Here is a 22050-nt window from a genome sequence, read left to right on the forward strand (position 1 = left end):
ATCACTTATATGTGGAATCTAAAAACAAAACAAAACAAATGAATTTATTTACAAAACAGAAACAGACTCACAGACACAGAAAACAAATTTATGGTTACCAAATGGGAAAGGGAGAGAGGGAAGGGATAAATTAGGAGTATGGAATTAACAGATACACACTACTATATATAAAATAGCTAAACAACAAGGATTTACTGTAGAGCACAGGGAACTATATTCAATATCTTATAATAACCTATAATGGAAAAGAATCTGAAGAATATATATATATATATATGAATATATAACTGAATCACTTTGCTGTACATCTGAAACAACACGTTATAGATCAACTATAGTTCAATAAAAAAAAAGAACACAAACAATTTTGAGGTAGCTCCCTCTTTACCCTACTTACACGATGAGCTGTCCTTTTGGGGACCACAGAGGCATGTCACAAGGAGCACAGAAAAGGGGACTAACCTGGGGCTTGACACTGGCCTTGATGCTCTCTGGGTGGCCTTTAGAAAGTCACTTCTCAGTTCTTATTCCTCAGTTTCTATACTATGATAGGGCTGGACCAGATGGTCTGAGAGGTTCCTCCCAGCTTGTGAATCAGGATTTAATTGTGCATGTAATTCTACTTGAGAGTCATGTTCTGCCTGACCCATGTCATAGGAAGTCATGACTGAAGTGTTGTTAAGTGGCCTTGGGTTACTCCCATCACACTCTAGAACCAAATCTGACATCTGTTCTTTTGTCCTTATGACCACACTTTGCATTTGCTTTGGCTCTAGATGGCCGATCCACTAATCTAATCTGCCTGATGACCCTGGGAGGATAGACATTATAGCCCATTCTAAGTGAAAAAGCTGAGGCTCAGAGAGGGAAAGAGAGAAACTTCCAGGCCCCAGGCCCCATGATGAGAGCTTTACACATCATATCATAACACCCCTTCAAAGTGAATAATATCACTCCCACTTTACAGGGGTGAAAATTGAAAAATTGAGGTCCGATGAGACAAGATGACTTTTTTTTTTTTTTTGCGGTACGCAGGCCTCTCACTGTTGTGGCCTCTCCCGTTGCGGAGCACAGGCTCCAGACGCACAGCCTCAGAGGCCATGGCTCACGGGCCCAGCCGCTCTGAGGCATGTGGGATCTCCCCGGACCGGGGCACGAACCCGTGTTCCCTGCAACGGCAGGCAGACTCTCAACCACTGCGCCACCAGGGAAGCCCCCAAGATGACTTTCTTAATGATAGTGATGGATGCCCACTTTTCTGATTCTGAGCTACTTCATCTTCCCTCTCTGTTGTGCTGCTGGTCCTATTTACAGCTTCCCTACAAGATGTTAAAATGATAGCCCTCAACAGCACAGGTATCTTTTTGGATCAGCCTTTCATGGTGCACCCCAAGCAGACCTACATGAATTAGCAAGTCACATCACCTCTGTGCCTCTGTTTCTACATCTGTAAAACTGCGGATAACAGTCCCTACTTCATAAGGGTGTTAAAATCCTTGCTAAAAGTATTAAGTGAAGTTTGTATCTCTAGACATTTTAGCCCATATTAAGGACTCAGTAATTGCTCACTCTTATTGTGTTTGGAAACTATTCATAATAGCAGGCAATTCCCTTTACCACAAATCAAATTAAAACACAAAGAAACTGTCTACATTTTAAAAAAATTTTATTAACACTTGGACTCAATTGCATGATCCATGTATCCGCAATAGCAGAGAAACAGTGATGGTGGACCATCCCCATGGGGGACACATGTCCTTTGGCAAAACAAACATAAATAGTGGGAAACAACACCAAATACAATAATAACATAGTACGTAATAAAGATTAAATTAAGAGAAGGAGCAGGGACTACTGAGAGGAGTCGTGAGTGTGGAGAGGGTGCGTCTTGCTGAGAAGCGTCGGGCTCAGGTGATCTTTCCTGCAGAACACCTGCCCCGGCCTCAGAGCAGCTCAGTTCAGTTCAAGGTCATCCATGTACTCCTGGACCCAGGGATCGCTGGGGTTGGCGCACACCTGCCTGCCCCTTTTGGTTTGGAATCTGTGGAGCAAAGAGTGGCCAGGTTAGAATCCCATGGGACCTTGCCCGGGGTGGGTATCTCCCTGTCCTTCACCATGGCTCATGTGGGACAGCCTAGTGGGTGAGAAGACCCTTCCTGGGGTGCTGCTGGGACCTGATTCCTTGTAACTTCCTCCCTGGGTTTAGCTGTGGCCTCCTGAGTTGCCCAGATTAGGAAGCAATGAGTTTTGCAATCAGTGTGGACGTATCTCCCCATTCATTCCCTGCTGCCCCTAGCAATGACTTTGGCACGTGTTTTCTAAGTATGGTTTAAGAATTCAGCCCACATCTTCTCTCATCCTTTTGACTTTCCCTGGTTTCCTGGCCTCTAGCTAACTTCCTCCCCAGAAAGCACCTTCCCCTCCTTTAGCTCCCACCCAGCCCTCTCCAGGTCTTAGCAGATGACACCATGACCTGTTCCTCACTGCTTTCAGGGAGGCCTTCAGCCTGACACCTGCCTCCCTACTGCTGCATCTCCCCTCACGCCAAACAGGCCCCCTTTTCTAATCCTGCCCTCACCCTCACCTCCAAGAAAGGGCCCAGGGTTGATACTTACACCACAGCTGGCTGGGAGCAGAGACTGCTGGTCTCGTAGTAATCGATCACAAAGTTGCGAGGAAGCTTCCGCAGGGTGTAAGAGAAGCAGCAGGCAGTGGGAGGGTCCGAGCCCACTGGGAAGAAAGGCCGAGGTGAGACAGACGCTCTACCCAGAGCTATTCATTTTGGCTTCTAGTTATAGATATTCAAAGGGCATCCCTGTGCATCTGCCAGATCCCCAAATATGGTGCCTTGTATCTAATCCCACCCACTCTGAGTCGGAGTCTTATTCTGAATAGAGAATCCTAGGAGAAGACCATGAAAGGATTCTAGAAGGTTCAGGCTGTATTGCATCTTAGAGCACAGGTCTAACTCCCTTCATTTTACAGATGGGGAAACCAAGGCACAGAGAGAGACAGGGACTTGCTTAAACCAGTCTCTGGGTTGCTATTTCTTAAGAAAACAGGAACTTGAATATTACTGAGTGTCTACCAGACTCTACATTTACCTGCAGGCTACTTAGAAATCTTCCCTGCTCCCTTTTGTCTCATCCCCAGATGTTAGTGTTGGACCAGCCCCAACTAGAAAAGTCAGCACTGCCTACATCCTGACTCAGTGGCAGCTGGAAGAATGGACTTACTTGGTGCTGAGAGTGCCAGAGAGCAGAAAGCAGCTGCGAGCACGAGGAAGGAGAGGACAGTCATGCAGAGCTTCATGGTCTTGGTGGAGGAGAGACTTGCCTGGAGCTTGGACTGCAGAACCTTCAGAAGCTTCAGAACCCTTCTGTGCTCTGTGTTGATACTGAGTTGGGAGCCCTTCTTTATAGAAACTCTGAGGCCTGGCACAGAGATGGGGGAGAGTGGAATTTCCAGGGTACAGATGATGTCATGGTGCCAATAAGGAAACTGAAGCTAGCTGACTGAGGACCTCTGCACAGCTTTCTTTTCCCCAGCAGTGTCATCATGGAGGAAAGCGGAGGGAGGTGGAGGAGGGAAGAAGTGGGCTGAACCCTAGAGGGAAGTGGTATACCAAAGGCAGTGACTGAGGCTTGGGGGGAGAACTGTAAACCCAACAAGAAAGATGGAAGCTTCACACCTGCTAGAAGGGGCTTGTGGATGAGAACCATCATGCTCTTGGTGGTTAGCACCTCCAGAAGCTAGAGACTTCATGTCAGTCTTTCCAGGGTGGCCACAGGCCTGGCCCCAAGAAGGGGAGGAAGCCAGGATTCCACGTCCCACTGCAGGCCTCCTTCTGCTAGGCAGAGTGACTTTAGTGCCCTGTATATTTCCTTGGGCATAAAGAGAGTGTCCAGCTTTGAATGAGCAGACGACCCCAGCAGAAGTGTAGCTCCTACACAGCGAACATGTACCATGTGTCAGGCACTAGGCAAGCTGTGCTACACACACACATCTAACCCTACCATGACCCTGAGCACGGTGTGATTATTCCCCTGAGGCAATGCGGATCAGAGGGCAGAACAGAGTTCAGTGATAATCTCAAGGCCACACAGCTGTTAAGTGGCAGTGCCAAGATTTGGACTGAGGTTCATCTGACTCTAAAATCCATTTTCTTTCTACCCTGTCATCTCCAGAACAGATATAGAATGTGACCACAGAGAGAGAAACTGCTGGCTGACCCATCTTATCAGGGCTGAATACAGGAGAGGGGTGTGGTCCGTCTGTCCCAAAGAATGCAAAGAAATCAAGGGAATGCAAAAGAAATCAAGATTTCAGTGTGCTCCCTTGGGCCAATAACAGAAAAGGAGAAAGAAATCAGGAAGAATCAAGTTTAGAAGACCCAGATAAAGAATGTTCCTCCAGTATAAAAATAGAATTGGATAAAGCCGGCAATGAATTCATCTATGTTACAGATAAAGTATATAATCTAAGCCTGTGGGTGTTTCCCAGACATCCACGGGGAATTCCTTGTGTTCTTGTAAAGCCCTGCCTGGTTCGGCAGCTGCTGTGGGCCTGAAGGTGACTACATGAAGCTTCCAAAGGCCAGGAATACAGTAGTGCATGAATCAGGTCAAGTGAGGGCCATTAGGATGATGGGATCAAGACCTCTATCCACCTTCAGCTCAACCACTCTGATCCACCTGCTCACCCGCAGTCCCACATTGTTACCTACCTCTGCTTTGAAAAGGAAGAATGAAGACTGAAAAGAGGGAGCCAGGCCTCCTGGGTACTGTAGAGATGTGGGAAAGAAGGAGTCAGATGCACTGAAATGCATCTCGGAGCATTTCAGTGTCACTAAATAAAGTACAATGTCTTCCTGCTTCACCACTCTCCCCTCTCCCTGTTCCCACCACCTACACATGCACACAGACTGTACTTCTTTTCTTTATCCTCTCTGTCCTCACTCCTTTCTTCCTGTGAGTCTTGCTTCAAGTGTTCTGATCTTCACCAAGACCCCCATCCCCAACTCTAACACTCTACAATCTCTGATATCACCTATGCAAGTATCTCTCGTGGTCTCTCCTGGTTGATGGAGTTTCATCTTCATGCGTCAAGAACCTTGCTTCAAGGGAAGAAGGATGTGTCTTGTGGTACCCGGAATCTACACAGACTTTGTTATCCTGGCATTTCCATTCAACCCAATTGAGTAGTCACCTGTTCTTTGTCAGGACAGACAGAGCTGAATGACGACCCATCGCTGCCCTCAGAGTCCTTAGTCTAGTGATGGTGCTGACAGTGACAGAAATCACTATCTCGTGAGATGGAATAAGGTATGTGTCATGTCAGAGGTAGAAACAAAATGTCAGAGAGCCCAAAGGATGGAGAAAACCATCTCTTGGCTGTAAATGAATAGTTCCAGGTCAAGGCTAAATCCACTGTGCACTAAGGAAGAGCCCTTGATGTGGAGACCTCCGTCTATGTGACTGGGGAGCGCTGATCTTCAAGCCATGGACGGATATAACTCTTATGAAAATACATAAGAAGAATGATGATAGATAAGAATGGGTGATTAGCCACACAGTGCGTTTGTTGATTTTTGCCTCCTAGCCTTGATTTGATCTTTGGCTCATGCAGGCAAAATTTTTTTATTCATGAAGGTCTTAATAATGCTGTGTTCACACCAGTGAACTTTCACATAGAGAGTACAAAGGCTTGTGTCAAAATGTTTAGCTAAATCAGTGGCCTCCAAGGTTTATACATTGAGGCCATTTCTAAGTAATAGTCGATAGAGAATGATAAAAAAAATGCCTCTCAAATACACAACCAAAAAATTGCTCATCTCCTCTAGAGAACCTTCCCTGACCTCTCTTCCAACTGAATTCTGTACCTCCCTCTGTGCTACCTCCACCACATCACCTATAAAATATCTGTCTACTTGGTTGTCTCCCCTCCCCTGCATTAAGGGAGTTCCTTAATGCAGAAACTGGGTTATGCTTATCTCTGTGTACATAGTAGGTATTTTTAAAAATTATTTATTTTTTTTTATTTTTGGCTGCCTTGGGTCTTTTTTACTGTGTGTGAGCTTTTCTCTAGTTGCGGCGAGCAGGGGCTACACTTCGTTGCAGTGCTCAGGCTTCTCATTGGATGGCTTCTCTTGTTGCAGAGCATGGGCTCTAGGTGTGCGGGCTTCAGTAGTTGTGGCACTTGAGCTCAGTAGTTGTGGTTCACAGGCTCTAGAGCACAGGCTCAGTAGTTGTGGCGCTTGGGCTCAGTAGTTGTGGTTCGCGGGCTCTAGAGCACAGGTTCAGTAGTTGTGACTTGCAGGCTTAGTTGCTCCTCAGCATGTGGGATCTTCCCGGACCAGGGCTTGAACCCTTGTCCCCTGCATTAACAGGCGGATTCTTAACCACTGCGCCACCAGGGAAGCCCTACACAGTAGGTATTAATAAGTGTCCAGAGGCAGCCCAAACTACCAGTTTTAATGGGAGGGGGTGTGATAGGTAACATGGACTCAGGACGTGAAGTCCATTTAGCCAAATGAAGTATGAATGAACTAGGCATCCGACACTCTATGCAGAATATGATTCCCCAGCCTTAATGGGAATCGCTCCTCCTGCTTCTTCCTCAACCCACATGCCCAGTGGTTTCATGGTAAAGGATACTATTCTAGGACTCAGCTCTTTCCAGCCCAGGGATGTGAGAAGTGACAGCGAGAGTTAACCATGGTTCCAGAGAGCCCCACGGGCATACTGTGGGCCACCCCCTCACTCCTGAGCAGGGAAGCCCTCCACTTCCCCTCACTCGTAGTGACAAGGGGTTTCCCCTCCCACACCCTTGACGGCCACTGTGCTCGAAACTCCATCTTGAGAATTTTCACATCTGTTTTGTCATTTTGTCCTCCCAGCCTCCCCAGTGGTCCTGAAAGCAGGACCACTGGCCACAGCAGTAACAAGACCTTCCAAAAGTCCTAGTACTTTTGATTTCCCTCAGCATATCCATGTCTATGGTTTTATCTGATCCCAATCTGTTTTGCCATGGCTCAGATTAGGAAGCAAGACCTAGAAAAGTTAAAAAAACTTGATTAAGGTTACATAGGCTATGTGTCAAGACCCAATTTCTTCCAACTCCTGGTCCAGAGATGACCAAACTTCTTTGACAGGTGTGACCCTTTGAGATCACACGTGGGAAGTCTCTGAAGGTACCAGACTCTCAGAAGAGATTACAATCCTGCTGAGGAGCACGAAGCAGAGGTGGGCAATCCCGACATCCTATGCTTTTGTGGAAGGAGAGTGCTGAGATGCAAGTGTAGGGGAGACCACTGGGTGTCGGGACCAAGAGACTTAGCCACTAGGAAGTGGAGTGTCCGGAACTAGAGAATTCCTTGTGAGTGAATGTTGCAACTTCAAAGCCAAGGGGAGCTGGAATATATGGTCGTTCTGCCAAGACAATACACTAAGAACAGGGAAATCCTTTAGTCTTGCCAATAGGGTAGCCAAATCCCTTGGGAAGAATGGGAGCAGAAACTGGATTGCAGATTGAAGAAATAAGTACACAATTATTCGAAGTGCAGGGTTCAGGATGGAGTCCATAGGACAGTGAGCTGGTTGAAGCCATTCACCAGTGATGGCCCCACTCTGCTGGAAGTGGAAATGTGCTGTTGTCACCGGCCACAGCCTGCTGTTTAGCTGTCAAAGGTGAAGGGCAGGGCTTCCCTGGTGGCGCAGTGGTTAAGAATCCGCCTGCCAGTGCAGGGGCACGGGTTTGAGCCCTGGTCCTGGAAGATCCCACATGCCTCAGAGCAACTAAGCCCATGAGCCACAACTACTGAGCCCGTGGGCCACAACTACTGAGCCCGCGTGCCACAACTACTGAAGCCCGTGCACCTAGAGCCCGTGCTCTGCAACAAGAGGAGCCATGACAATGAGAAGCCCGCGCACCACAATGAAGAGCAGCCCCCACTCACCGCAACTAGAGAAAGCCCGCACACAGCAACGAAGACCCAATGCAGCCAAAAATAAATAAATTTAATAAAAAAGAAAAACTTTATAAAAAACAAAATTAGCATGCATGATGTTTCAGTGTGGGGATATTCCAAACTTTTATACCAAAATTTATATTTAACCAATCTGTTACTTAGCCCATTCAGGTTGTTCTAACTTTCCTCTATTCTAAATTGAGCTGAGACTTGAAGGATGATTAACCAGGAAGAGTGTGAGGGTGGGGTCATTCAGGCAAAGAACAAGAGACCCGTGCTTTATAAAATATATAAAATAGATTACTTGAAATATTTCAGTTACAATGATAATAGTAACTAACACATAACACTTACTATGAGCCAGTCATGTTCTAAGCCTTTATAGATATTAATGCATTTCATCCTCACAGCAGTGCTCTGAGGTAGGTACTGTTATTATCCCCTTTCACACATGAGGATACTGAAGCACAGAGAGGTAAGTAACCTACTGAAGGTAAGTAACACACAGCTCGTACATGATAGATTTGGAAATGATATCAAGAAGGTATGGCTCCAGAGTGTAAATAAATCAGAAAAGGGAAATGTGTTTCTTATAAATTTATGTTAAAAGTTTAACGGCCAAAGTTGTGTTATTATGATGTAAAATATCTTTCGGTTTTGCATTTTGCATGTCTTTGAATAGTGCAATCCATGGATTTCTCTCTTTTCCTTAGAAAATTAAGGGAATTAAACAGTGGTTTCCTTTATTTGTTCTAAACACTAATCTCTGCAGATATACCCATGTTTATAGAATTTCACTCTGCCCTGTGATCTACACGAAGTGGAAATTGTGCTTTGCCAAGTGACACCTCGTTCATAAAAAGCAGAGCAGAGAACTGAATTTTTAAGGAATCACATGTAGTTTAGAGAGCTGAGTCTTTGTTTCCAGGAAGTCTGAAGGTGGCAAGAAACAAGTCCAAAGGGGGAGACAGAGGTCAGGTCACAGAGGGGAAGCTTCCATTTCATGCTGGAAACAAGGTAGACTGTTTGAAGGGTTTTCAACAGAGAGAGACAGAGACTGATTTGAACAAAGTCACTTCAAATGCCTTGTGTTGGACAAATTGAAGAGAGGCAACTGGAGGAAAAAACAATTGACAGGACACTCTTAGAGTTGTCATGACAAGAAGTGACAAGGACCCACCTAAGACAGTGGCAATGGGAAAGATGAGAAGTAGATACACTTAATTTCAAGTATACAACAGAGTCAGTAGTTGAATAGATGGAGGAGATGAGGGGGAGGGAGGAGTCAAGGGTGACTCCCAGCTTTCTGGCTTGGAAGGCTGGTAAGAAGGAATGCTTTTTACTGAGTTACAGAAGGAGGAGCAGGGGGACAGGTGGAAGGATCTAATCCAGTACCAAGATGTACGCCCTGATGTGCATGCGCGTGCACATGCACGCACACACACACACAAAATGGCCAGAGGAGAATGACAAGAAGAACTCAAGATAGGAAAGGGCCTGGCTGCAGAAAGGAGGGGCTGCGTCAGTGAGACACTGTCTCTCTAGGGTGCTAGAAAGGGGCCCCCAGGATATTTTCTCTGCCCACATGAAAGGCAGGGCCAAACCTGCTGCAGCCTGACTCTGTGGACCACAGCTGAAAAAAAGGCCAAGGCTGGGCCAAAAAAGGGTGTCATTATCAATGAGTCCATCCATGGAACCACTGCTGCCAAAGGGAGAGAGCTGAGATTGACGCCTGGGGATGTAGAGCTATGGGACCGGAAACTGGAAGGAAACCAATCCATCAGGGCCAGGGCACAGGAAACAATGAGGAGGTGAGCAGAGCCGGACAAGGCAGAGGTGTTGCAGAACCTGAATTATTCAGCCAGAATTCCCTGTTCTCGTGGCTGGGACATTCTGCTGGACTGAAGTGGGGCCTCAAAGAGGCTGGAATGAACCAGAAGGCTAGGACACAAATAAAGGCCCTCCATGCTGAAGGATCCACCATGTTGACCATTGGCCAGTTTCTGTGATCACCACTTAAGAGATCTTGGTGATCCCCAAAGATCAAGACCTTGACACCATGGCCTTTCTGATCCTTTATATAATATTAGTATTTCAACTACCTAGTAAGACATTGGGCATAATACATACTGTTAGTCAAATCAATGAACCATTCATTCACCAAATACTTATTAATGCATTGTGGTTATTTTTGGAGATACATTGTTAAATAATGCAGACACTGAAATGTAAAACTGACTAATTCCATCTCTCTGATCCTGGGCAAGTCATTTCACCTGGGAACACTAATTTACGTCCTAGGATATTTCTGAGACCCTTCCAACTCATCCATCCTAAGGCTTCCTTACATTATTCATTAAATATGTGCATATGGAGCACATACTTTGCACACAAGTGTGTTATTCTCCTGATTCAAATAAAAACATATATGACAAAGAGCTATTACCTGGTTTTAGGATTGATATGAAAAATCTTACAAATATATAATCACTAAGATAGAATTTTATATTTATCAAAAAGACAAAATTATAAGAAGTAGAGACTATGTCAGAAAATTAACCATGTTATAGTCAACATGTGCTAGAATTTGGTTTAAGTCCACCAAGACATGGTATGAATTTGGTTTAAAATCAATAGGACATGAAATAGACACATGAAAAGATGCTCAACATCACTAATTATTAGAGAAATGCAAATCAAAAGTACAATGAGGTATCACCTCACACCGGTCAGAATAGCCATCATTAAAATGTCTACAAATAATAAATGCTGGAGAGGGTGTGGAGAAAAGGGAACCCTCTTACACTGTTGGTGGGAATATAAATTTGTACAGCCACTATGGAAAACAGTATGGAGGTTCCTTAAATAACAAAAAATAGAGTTACCATATGATCCAGAAATCCCACTCCTGGGCATGTAGCTGGAAAAGATGAAAACTCTAATTCGAAAAGAAATAAGCACCCCAATGTTCACAGCAGAACTATTTTCAATAGCTAAGACGTGGAAGCAACAACCTAAATGTCTATTGGCAGATGAATGAATAAAGAAGATGTGGTATACAGACACACAAACACATAAGCACACACACACGCACACACAATGGAATACTTCTCAGCCATAAAGAATGAAATAATGCCATTTGCTGCAACATGGATGGACCTAGAGATTACCATACTAAGTGAGTAGGTCAGGGAAAGACAAATATCAAATGATATCACTTATATGTGGAATCTAAAATATGATACAAATGAACTTATTTACAAAACAGAACAGACTCACAGACATAGAAAACAAACTTATGGTTACCAAAGGGGAAAGGCAGGGGCAGGGTGGTGGAAGGGATAAATTAAGGAGTTTGGGATTAGTAGATACAAACTACTATATATAAAATAACGAGGACCTACTTATAGTACAGGGAACTATATTCCAATATCTTGGAATACACCTTAACAGAAAAGAATATAAAAGAATATATATAACTGAATCACTTTGCTGTACACCAGAAACTAATACAACATTGTAAATCTACTATACTCCAATAATAATCTAAAGATAAATAAAATCAGCAGGTCATGGTCTAGATTTTTGAAGAGACAATTACAAAGATAACTATCTCACAACGTGGAAAGCGCTGTAATGGCAGAGGTAAATCATTAAGTCCGTTATCAGAAACGTGATTGATTCAGCAGTTTCCACTTCCTTCTTCTCACCCTCCTCAACTCAGAGACGCCTGCTCTCAGAAACCAAATCACGAGTGTGAAGGGGGTTCCCCCAAGAAGTCAATGAGGGAATTCGATTCAGGGTATCGATTGAGGGCTGGGGCGAAGGGGGTGGAAGTGAGGAGGAGGCACTGTCTTGTGACCTGGAGTTTCCAGTGAAGGAAATGATAGACTCTTTTTTTGGAATTGACACAGTAACAAAGGAAGACAGCGGGATGCTACAGCCCCAGTGAAACCTGCCATTGCCCCAAATCCTGCCTTTGCTGCTCCTCCCTTGGACCAGCATCAGCAATCATAGGGATGGGATGGAAACACAGCCCACGTGTTTTAAGAGAAGTAACTCTACAGACACAGGAAGGACAGAATTCCTAAGGTGTGGTCTCACTTTGCTTATGTCTTATCTCCTCCACTGTTCTAACTCCTTTGGGGGAAATTCAAAGCCCTCTTGGTTTGGTCCTAATGCAGCTTCTTCACCCATATTTGCCCCTCCACTGTGCAGCTACTCTGAAGGACTCACTCCACCCTCTGACCCAGCAATTTCACACCTGTGACTCTGCATTAGCTGGCCAAGCCATCTACTGCCACACCATCTACGTATGTTTAAATCCTGTGGCTCTTTCAAGACCCAATCAAAATTCCATCCCTTCTGTGACGCCTTTCCCTATCCTCCCAAGGGAGACCATGACTCCCTCTTCCTCATATTCTGAGCTTTCATTTATTTTTCTCCTAAGAAATTTAGCACTTTCTGTTAAGTGCTGTGGTTATCTGTTTATACTCTACCTGCTCCTACTAGACTGGTGGCACCTAGAGGATAAAGATCATTAGAAAGGATAAACCATAATTCAAAAGAATATATATATATATATATATGTATAACTGAATCACTTTGCTGTACAGCAGAAATTAACACAATATTGTAAATCAACTATACTTCAATAACATTTTTTAAAAGATCGCTAGAAAGAACTAAATTTATTTCTCAATGTAAAATGTGATTTATGCCCACTAATTCTGTAATAATAAAGGATGGAAAAGAAAATATATATATCTGGCTAAGAAAGTGACTCTTTCACACCACTGAAATTATGAGTTGAAAAGAATAGGAAAGGAACACTGCTCCGAATTTGGCATTACTTATGTAAATATCTTACAGGTTCTTCAAAATAGTTCACAGAAATGGAAATCAAGACTTCATTTTAGCAAAGGCCATTAGAAAGAAACCTTAGTATATTTATCCAAAAATTCTTTCAAATTAAACAATTGCCAACAACCTACCTTCCAAATCGTGGTGTTGGAAATGTTTTAAGACAGAATGTGTTCATAAATCTGTGGGCTGACCAGGAAGGTAATACATTCTTACTCCAAAAAAATGAGAAAATACCAGAAAAAAAGGAAAACAAAATTGCCCATTCATCTGTCACACAAGGTTAAGTACTAATGATGCTTTGGGCATTTATTTCCAATGCTTTTTATTTTTTCCATGCCTAGACCATATATCCGTGTGTGCGTATACACACACACACATATTTATGGTTACAATATTTATCGTATATGTGTATATACACATATACACACATATATATTTGTATAATTCTTCATCTTATACAGTTGGTACAATTTTTATCTTACTTTATGACAACTGATGTTATGATTATATTTATGCTACTTCATTTAGTTTAAGGGCTTAATAACAAACATTCCAGTGGATATATCATAACTGACTTTATCATTCCCTAATAGAGGAAAATTTAGGTTTCCTTATTTAGAGTTATAAATGTTGCTGGGTCAGCACCTTCCTGCCTGAAGATGCCTCCATATTTGGGCTTGTTTCTTTAGAACTCTTTCCTAGAAATGTTATCTCTAGGTTAGTGGGTATAAATATTTTTAGGCTTCTGACATATTAACACCCACATCTAATGTCTCTTTATGATTTTCAACTGGTGTTTAACCCAGTGCCCCTGGTCACTCGGTGACTGATGAATGGACACATGATGGAAACATGACCGCATGCTTCCTAGTCCTCTAGCAGGGATTCCTTGATTCAGTCCCTTGCATCCAAGGGAAGCTTGTGCCACCCACCAGGGCAGTATCACACCTGCTCTATCCTTGTGGTTAGAGAAGCTGGTGAAACACAGCAGTTTCAGCTCTGTGGAAAGGTCAGAGCTGGAGAAGTCATTAGGGGAAGGGACTGGCTGAGAATAGCCCTGGGTGGACACACACCCCTCTGCCGCTGCTCACAGGGGAAACCATCTCCTCACATGAAACCAGAACAAGTCATGCGTTGCGGGCTGAGACTTGTAGCTGACAGCAGCTATTCTTGGATATCCTGAGCCCCTGCGGTTGCCACAGACCCTGAGTTATGAAACACTCAGTGTGAAAGCATCACTATGCTTAAAAATTTCCTTCCTCACTCCCAGATTCCATTTCCCCATCCATCAGGGCTGCCTATAAAGAGCTGGGGAGGTGGCCTCTCACTGAAGAAGGATGCAGGCAGCAGCGAGCGCCCAGTCCCACACTCAAGGCCACACTCTGTCTGCTCAGCATCATGAAGGTGCCCGCAGCTGCCCTCGCCGTCCTCCTCTGCCCCATGGCCCTCTGCAGCCAGGTCTTCTCGGCACCATGTGAGTCTGTGCAGTAGTTGCAGGGGTCCCCATGCCAAACTTTACTTGGCCTTGAAAGCCCCCAAGAGAAAATAAAGATCTTCTTAAAGGGTTATGAAACATTTTGGCCTTTCTCTTCAAGATTTTAATTTTTATCTTTATAAAGGGGTCCTCAGATCTGGAGCCAGGGTTGGGGAGTTACAGTCCCATTTTACAGATGGCAAAATGGGGACCTAAACAAAAGAGTTGGCAAGAGGCAGAATCCAAATCTGGTTACCGCCCTGTGGTGTCAGTCTTCCAGTAACTCACCCTAGGTCCCAAGAGTTTGTCCCTTGGATGTCTTATGAGAGCTGTCCAAGGTTTTTCTTTTGCTGGGGTGTGACTTCTTGAACCAGAAACAATTTCCTGAAGGGAGATGTGATAAGAACAGTCTGTTTGGATGTCTGGAGCACACAGAGAAAGAGAGAGCCCGCAGTGAAGAGTCAAAAATAAAGAAGGCTGCAGACAGAAACAAGGAGAGAGACGGGGATATTTCTAGGGAAAAATGCCCAGCGCCTTCCAGTGACCTGTCTCCCAGTCTGTGCCCTAAGCCAGGCTGTCTCTCTCCTTCCGAGTCTTCCTCATCCTCTTCTGAGCTATGACTCAGCCTCATAGTTGAGGCTTCCTCCACAGTTGAGGCTGACACCCTAACGGCCTGCTGCTTCTCCTATACTGCCTGGCAGCTTCCTCGCAAATTCGTAGCTGACTATTTTGAGACCAGCAGCCAGTGCTCCAAGCCCGGTGTCACGTAAGTGCCAGTCTTCCCGCCCACCTCTGGGGAGATGGGATGTTGGATGGGAGTCAGCACCCAAGGGCACAGACAGGCCAGGGGCGCCATCCTGGCAAGCCCAGCCCTCCGGGGCCTATCAAGTATACCGGACCCAGGTCTCTGAGCTGTGACCTGACCTGGCCAGGCTTGCAGAGTCGGGGGTGCTAGGCCAGCCCAGAGGGAGGGAGGGGAAGAAGGGAGCTGCATCCTCTGAGGGGCCCCCTGACTCAGGGAGAGCGTCTCTCTGGACTGAGGTAGGCAGAGGGTCCCCGAGGGAGTGGCAGGCCCTGGGCCTCCCAGGAGAGAGGGGTGGAGGGGCCACAGGGAGCCCAGGATCCCCCTGCTGGATTCCTCAGTGTGTAATTCTTCCGTCCTTCTCCAAAGCTTCCAAACCAAAAGAGGCCGGCAGCTCTGTGCCAACCCCAGTGAGAACTGGGTCCAGGAATACATCACTGACCTGGAGCTGAGTGCCTGAGTGGCCTGGAAGCTTTGAGTAACCCAGTGACCTCAGTGGCCCACCTGGGCAGCAGGGGTCTGAGCCTTGGAAATATCCCTGTCACCTCCACAGCTACCTCTCCTGTGTGCTGCTTGTTTCCAAACAGCAACACTCCGGGACTCGTTCCTAACTTAGATTGCAACTTATTTATATATAATATTAATATTTAATTTCTGTGATTTAATTTCAATGTCCCACTGTGTCTGGGACTGTGTGCTCCAAGAGGTCCCAAGACACCTTTTCACAGACCTTCCCCTCCCCATTCACTTGCACTCTGCTGACAATTGACTGTCGGCAGCTTGTTCTACGCAGAGATGGTGCCAATGCCACCAGGCTGACAATTGTGTATTGGATGTTTCCGTTCAGTGCTGTGTTCAGCAAAGCGAAATAATAAAGATGCTCTTCTGAAAAGTAAAGTGGCAGTAAACTGGTTTTGTTTATCTGTCAAATCAGAATCACTGGTTGACTTTCTCTGAAAGACAAACATCATGATATCGCTTATATGTGGAATCTAGAAAAATGGTACAAATGAACCTATGTACAAAACAGAAATTGAGTCACAGATATAGAAGACAAACTTATGGTTGCCAACGGGAAAGAGGGGGATAAATTGGGAGATTGGGATTGACATATACACACTACTATATATAAAAGAGAACTAGTAAGAACCTACTGTAGAGCACAGGGAACTCTATTCGGTGCTCTGTAGTGACCTATATGGGAATGGAGTCTAGAAGAGAGTGGATACGTGTATACGTATGGCTGATTCACTTTGCCATACCGCAGAAACTAACACAACATTGGAAATCAGCTACACTCCAATAAAAACATTAATTAAAAAAAGAATCACAGGTTGAAAGGAATAGTAGGTTAAAGAATAGGAAGATGGGAAATGGAGGGAAATTGGGAGAGATGGAAGGGGGCTACCACAGAGCTACTCTGCTTTACACTTGTGAATGAAAAATGTTGCCTGCTGTGTCAGTAAACAAAGAATGTTGCAGCCATCAAGCCATCACCTTACAGCCGCCCCGGAGGTAAGCCCTGGGAATTCAGGATCGAAGCAGGCTGCCCACCATCTAGCAGTCAGCTGCTGCTGCCATCCCCAATGGTGCATCCTGAGGAGACTCGGGATGAGAAAACACAGGATCCTGGCCCCAGATGGCTGAAGTTCATAACAAAAGAATGATTTCAGTGAGTCCAGGCTCCTGCATCTTCCCATACATACAAAAGCACTAACTTCCTTAACTTGAGATAGCTGGTTTTCTTTAATTAGCAGTAATCTTTTGATGTTCCAACTACCTGGTCTTTGTTGCAAAAACTCCTATATATCCCGGCTCCCCCCTTGCCTCTTCAGTGCAGTCCCTCAGAGTTATCTGAGGTGCTGTGTCCCGGGCTTAAGTGCTCAGTTTTGTCCATCAATAAAACTTAACTCTTAACTTTTAGGTTGTGCATTTTTTTCAGTCAACACTCTGGAGCCACATTTCCAGAACATTTAAATGACGACTAGTTTATGAATCAAATCATAATGTACATGAATGGATACCATTAAGAAGAGTATTCATAGTACATATTTACGATAAATCAAACTTTCTGAATAACGATTACTAACATATTTGAGACTTACTCCAGGCTGAGTGCTTTTTCTGCCGTGTTCATTTGCTCCTCACAATGAAATAGTATAGTTTAAGTACTATTAATATTTTCATTTGCAGAAGAGTAAACTGGGGCTGGGGCTCAGAGAGGTTATGCAAATTGGCCAAGATCACACAGCAAGTAAGCAGCACAACTGAGTTCCAAGACTAGATTTTGATGTAACTACAGACTTTGCTCTTAACCAGTAACCAAGTTATTTCCCAAAATGTAATCCACCTGTACTCAAATTACAAGCAATGATTGTTTAAGCCACTTACATCAGAATTTTTAGGTGTGGACCTGGGAATTGATATTTCTACCAAGCTTCCTGTGTTCCACATGCATGTTAACAGCTGAGAACCACTGAAATAGTCAATAGAATTCACTGCTCTTTTCCAAATGCAGTGCATATCTGCATATGGTAACAGGTATATTGTACATTATTTTCCTAGAATCCATGCTCCACAAAATACATGGCTAATGTTAGAGAAGGAAAAGATAACCAGCCTACATGTGGAGCAGGATTCTGTTTACAGGTTTACTGTGACAACTCAGTTATTTAATAGATAGGTTGCCTGAGTTATAGTTATAACTGTAAGAAATGTACACTGAGCTAGGGTCCTTTTGGCAGAAGGAAGAGAAATGCAAAAGACTTGTGTGAAAACCAAACATGTATTAATTTTTATGACCCACAATTGTTTCATGTTGTTTAAAATAATCTAATTTTTGTACCCCAAATTAGTTTAGAATTGTAGTGATCAAACTTTTAGAGTACAATTCAACACTACTGTTAAGCAAACATTAAAATGCACATGCTATTGGACCAAGATACCATTTGCCCTGATTCCATTTCTAGGAATCTGTTTTGTAGCAATACTGCCAGAGGACAGGACTATATATAGACACAAAGATATTCTTTTTTTTTTTTTTTTTTTTGCGGTACACGGGCCTCTCACTGTTGTGGCCTCTGCCATTGCGGAGCACAGGCTCCGGACGCACAGGCTCAGCGGCCATGGCTCATGGGCCCAGCGGCTCCGCGGCATGTGGGATCTTCCCGGACCGGGGCACGAACCCGTGTCCCCTGTATCGGCAGGCGGACTCTCAACCACTGTGCCACCAGGGAAGCCCTTTTTTTTTTTTTTACATCTTTATTGGAGTATAATTGCTTTACATTGGTGTGTTAGTTTCTGCTGTATAACAAAGTGAATCAGTTATACGTATACATATATCCCCATATTCCCTCCCTCTTGGGTCTCCCTCCCACCCTCCCTATCCCACCCCTCTAGGTGGTCACAAAGCACCGAGCTGATCTCCCTGTGCTATGCAGCTGCTTCCCACTAGCTATCTATTTTACATTTGGTAGTGTCTATATGTCCATGCTACTCTCTCACTTTGTCCCAGCTTCCCCTTCCCCTTCCCTGTGTCTTCAAGTGCATTCTCTATGTCTTTGTCTTTATTCCTGTCCTGCCCATAGGTTCATCAGACACAAAGATATTCTTTGCAGCACGGTTTGTAAACAGCCAACAAATGGGAACAACCATTTAAACCAGTAGAAGATTACATCAGAAGAAAATTGAGATGCCCACCAATGGACTATTCTGTGGTTAGTAAAAAGGATAACACACATCTCTACCTATGGAAAGTGTCCATAATATTAGGTGCAAAAGGTATATCTGTTTACATCTAGTATATGCATATATACTCTACATATATGCTACAGAACTATATGTATCGAATATTATTTTTGCTTTTATGTTAAAAAACCACATATATATATACATATATATTTACAAAGGCACATATTTGGAAAGATACATAGCAAATAGCTAACTATGGTTTCTTAGAGGAAATGGGATTTTTATTCTTTTTTCTTTAAAGGAATGGGGACTCTTCCTTTTTATTTTCTGTACTTTTTATTTGATTTATTTTTCAGTGAGCATGTATTGCTCATCTCTCCAGTCTCATCTTACCTACCCTTCGAAAGGTGATATTCCATCCATCAAAACTACTTTCTGGTTGAGATTCTGAGTTGACACAAAGAAAAGAGAGCTCAGCTTAGCTCACAGTCTTGATGCCATAATGGCTTTTATACAATGAGGACAATGCAAGGAGCAAGTCCTTTCGCCCAAGGCTTTCATATCACCCATACATGCACACACACGCACACACACACACACACAGAGCTCCTCCTAGAAAACATTTTATAATCCTCTTCCTTAAGGGGGCCCCATCCCCCTAACACCATTACCACCCACACCATGACAAGTGCGAAGATTGTATCAGGAGAATGAGAGGAACACACTTTGTCCCCAAAGAAGCAGTGAAGCTGTCATCACTTCTTCTCTACTGGCTTCCAGCATCTAGGGACAAACAAAATCTGCTCATTTATGCTGAACTGCTTCTCAAGGTCCAGCAGCCCAAAGGCAAATGAAAGCTAACCCGTGCCCGATCACTCAACACAAGTGTTGCGAACAAAAAGTGTAAATAGAATAAAGACCCCTGTGAGGGAATGGGGAGCATGGGAATTGCACTATTAACCAATGTAGAGGGCATTTCAGAGTCCGAGACTTGACTGAAATGCTGAGTCAGCCTCTCGGGTTGACCTCCCTGGGGGTTGACCTCCCTAGGGATTGTCCTCTGTGGACACACATGTGTGCCAGCGAGGAGCCTTTTTCGGGAGCTGCCAACTTCTTGTCCATGTGAGTTAGGAGCCTGGAGTTTGCCTTAGGTGTTGGGCAGCTAACTTTGGCTGTGCTGTGCCGCATGCGGGATCTTAGTTCTCCAACCAGGGATCAAACCCGTGCCCTCTGCATTGGGAGAGCGGAGTCCTAACCGCTGGACCACCAGGGAAGTCCCGCAAGTAATGCCCATCTAATGACAGCAGGCTTCTGATCTATTCCATGAGCTCAATAACCCAAAAGGGAGAGCTTGCCTAGTCATATACCTTGCACTTTACCTGGTGTTGGGAATGTGTTTCCTAGCATGGGCCTCCATACTACAGTCACCCCTACACCCCTACCTCTAGCCACGTGGTGGGAGACCTCTGGCTCCATTCTGGCCCCTGCAGAGATGGGGCAACATGCAAAACTGATGAACATCTGATGCCCAAAGCCACGCCTTCCCTGCACCTTTACAAGGAGCTGACTGTCCACTTCAAATAAGGAAGACAAATATTTCACAGGAGAGGGTGGGGAGAGGGATTTAGGACGCATAGTCAGAGCTCAGGATTCTCTCCTGTTCAGTCTCTCACCTCCCTGCCTCTATTCATATTAACTTTAGATTGAAATAGAAATATCTGCATTTACAGCCCTTTGAGATTCCAGATTACTGACAACAGTTGACAGGCTTTTGGAAAGGCCTTTCTTAGCAAAGCTGAATTGTTTTCCTTTTTCGATGTCAGATAAGCCCATTTCAAAGTAGCCTGAGCTCTTTCTTAAAGAATTTTACTTAAAGGAAAAAAAAAAAAAGATTTTTACTGAGATGCAATAGACCACAGGTCAACCAGCACCAGCAGTACCATGTGAAAGTGGTTCTCAAAAGGTCCTGCCCAGACCACAGCAGGAGCATCTGGGAACCATTAGAAGTGCAAATTCTAAGAAAACAACCCCCCCAACCCCGCCCCGGGCTTCCCCCTTTAGGGGGTGGTGCCCAGCAATCTGTGTCTAACAAGCCTCCAGGTAATTCCCACACACACCAAACCACTTCCACTTAACAAGGTCCTCACCAAACTCCCTGCTTTTTCAGTTCAGCTAATCCCATGCTTCAGTCACGAGCTGTTACTTTTAACAGACTCTGTATCTCTGCACAGATACAGGACTCTGTATTTCTCAGGATATTAGTAGTTGCAAGAAGGAAAACAAACAAACAAACCTACCTCAGAGACTGGAATAAATGAACCCTGTGGTTCCAAGATCAAAGGGTACAGGGAGGCTCTGGCTCCAGGAAAGGTTGGATGCAGCAGCCCTGTGATGCCCTGCAGGTCCCGTTTTCTCTTTCTGACCTCCTTCCATGTACGAGTCCCAGGATAGCTGCCAGTACCTTCCAGTGTCACATGAATTCTTGTACATTTTCTTCAAGGAAGAGAGACGCTGTGTCTCCCTTGGAAAAAAAAAATCACTAGGTTCTTTCAGATTTGACTGACAGGTCAGAAATCCCATTCCTAACCAATCACTGTGGCTAAGGGGATGGGTTTCATTGATTTGCTTAAGCTAATCAAGGCACATACCTGCATCATGGTTGGATGAATTTCACATAAATCTGAGAATTATGAGCAAGAGTGGCTTCCCAAAGGAACTGTGGGTTTCTGGTATCAAGAAGGATGTGGAGTAGGTGCTGGTCAGGAAAAACATGTTCTCACTATGTGTTTGTTTTTTTCCTGTAGATTTTTTTCTTGAGTTAACAACACTAACACTTTGGGTGTGACAAACATTTCTTCTCCTTTGCTCTCTAGATTAGAAACTTTTAGTCTTCTCCCTTCCTGAATGACTTTATTTTTAAGAAGATGCTGATTTGTGTACTGCCTGTTGCCCTATAAGTGACTATTGCCCAAATCTGAGGCAAAAGAGACATTAAGCTCTTCACAGTGGCAAAGTCACCACCAGAAAATAGGGCTACATGTTCATCCCAGGACACACTAAGTGGGGTGGAACTGGTCCTGCCACAAACACTACCCACCCTGCTTCATAAAAGCAGAAGACGGGGGAAAGAGGAAAATGAGAGAACTCTCACAATAATGAATCATCATTACTGAAATTGCCTATATTGAGGAAGAGAGGAGAATTCTTTACTATTAGACAGACTAAGGGGTAGATGGCAGGGGACACATC

The 22050-nt window shown here is 44.4% G+C and overlaps 2 protein-coding genes across 2 annotated transcripts in view; one reads left to right on the forward strand and one right to left on the reverse strand.

Moving 5' to 3' along the window:
• Positions 1–1649: 1649 nt before the first annotated feature.
• LOC308606941 (C-C motif chemokine 4) overlaps positions 1650–22050 on the reverse strand; it is a 94163-nt gene continuing 73762 nt past the window's right edge. Inside the window, exons 2-5 of the mRNA XM_081218447.1 lie at positions 4727–4783; positions 3237–3434; positions 2616–2730; positions 1650–2041 (exon numbers count right to left, since the gene is read on the reverse strand). Coding sequence (XP_081074573.1) covers positions 1954–2041; positions 2616–2730; positions 3237–3312 — 279 coding nt within the window. The 5' untranslated portion in view covers positions 3313–3434; positions 4727–4783 and the 3' untranslated portion in view covers positions 1650–1953. The remainder of the gene's footprint in view (positions 2042–2615; positions 2731–3236; positions 3435–4726; positions 4784–22050) is intronic.
• LOC308606942 (C-C motif chemokine 3-like) lies at positions 14178–16036 on the forward strand. The gene is made up of 3 exons (XM_081218448.1): positions 14178–14309; positions 14961–15075; positions 15481–16036. The coding sequence occupies exons 1-3, from the start codon at positions 14234–14236 to the stop codon at positions 15569–15571; spliced, it is 282 nt and encodes a 93-aa protein (XP_081074574.1). The 5' UTR covers positions 14178–14233; the 3' UTR covers positions 15572–16036.

This window comes from Mesoplodon bidens (assembly GCF_964165515.1).
Source record: "Mesoplodon bidens genome assembly, chromosome: 19".
Classification (NCBI taxonomy): domain Eukaryota; kingdom Metazoa; phylum Chordata; class Mammalia; order Artiodactyla; family Ziphiidae; genus Mesoplodon; species Mesoplodon bidens.

What these genes read in the sequence shown, in the direction of transcription:
- LOC308606942 (XM_081218448.1), top strand. Translation starts at nt 14,234, where the DNA reads ATGAAGGTGCCCGCAGCTGCCCTCGCCGTCCTCCTCTGCCCCATGGCC. An exon ending in CCAGGTCTTCTCGGCACCAT is followed by an intron (nt 14,310 to 14,960) that starts GTGAGTCTGTGC and finishes CTTCCTCCACAG; the next exon opens with TTGAGGCTGACACCCTAACG. An exon ending in TGCTCCAAGCCCGGTGTCAC is followed by an intron (nt 15,076 to 15,480) that starts GTAAGTGCCAGT and finishes CCTTCTCCAAAG; the next exon opens with CTTCCAAACCAAAAGAGGCC.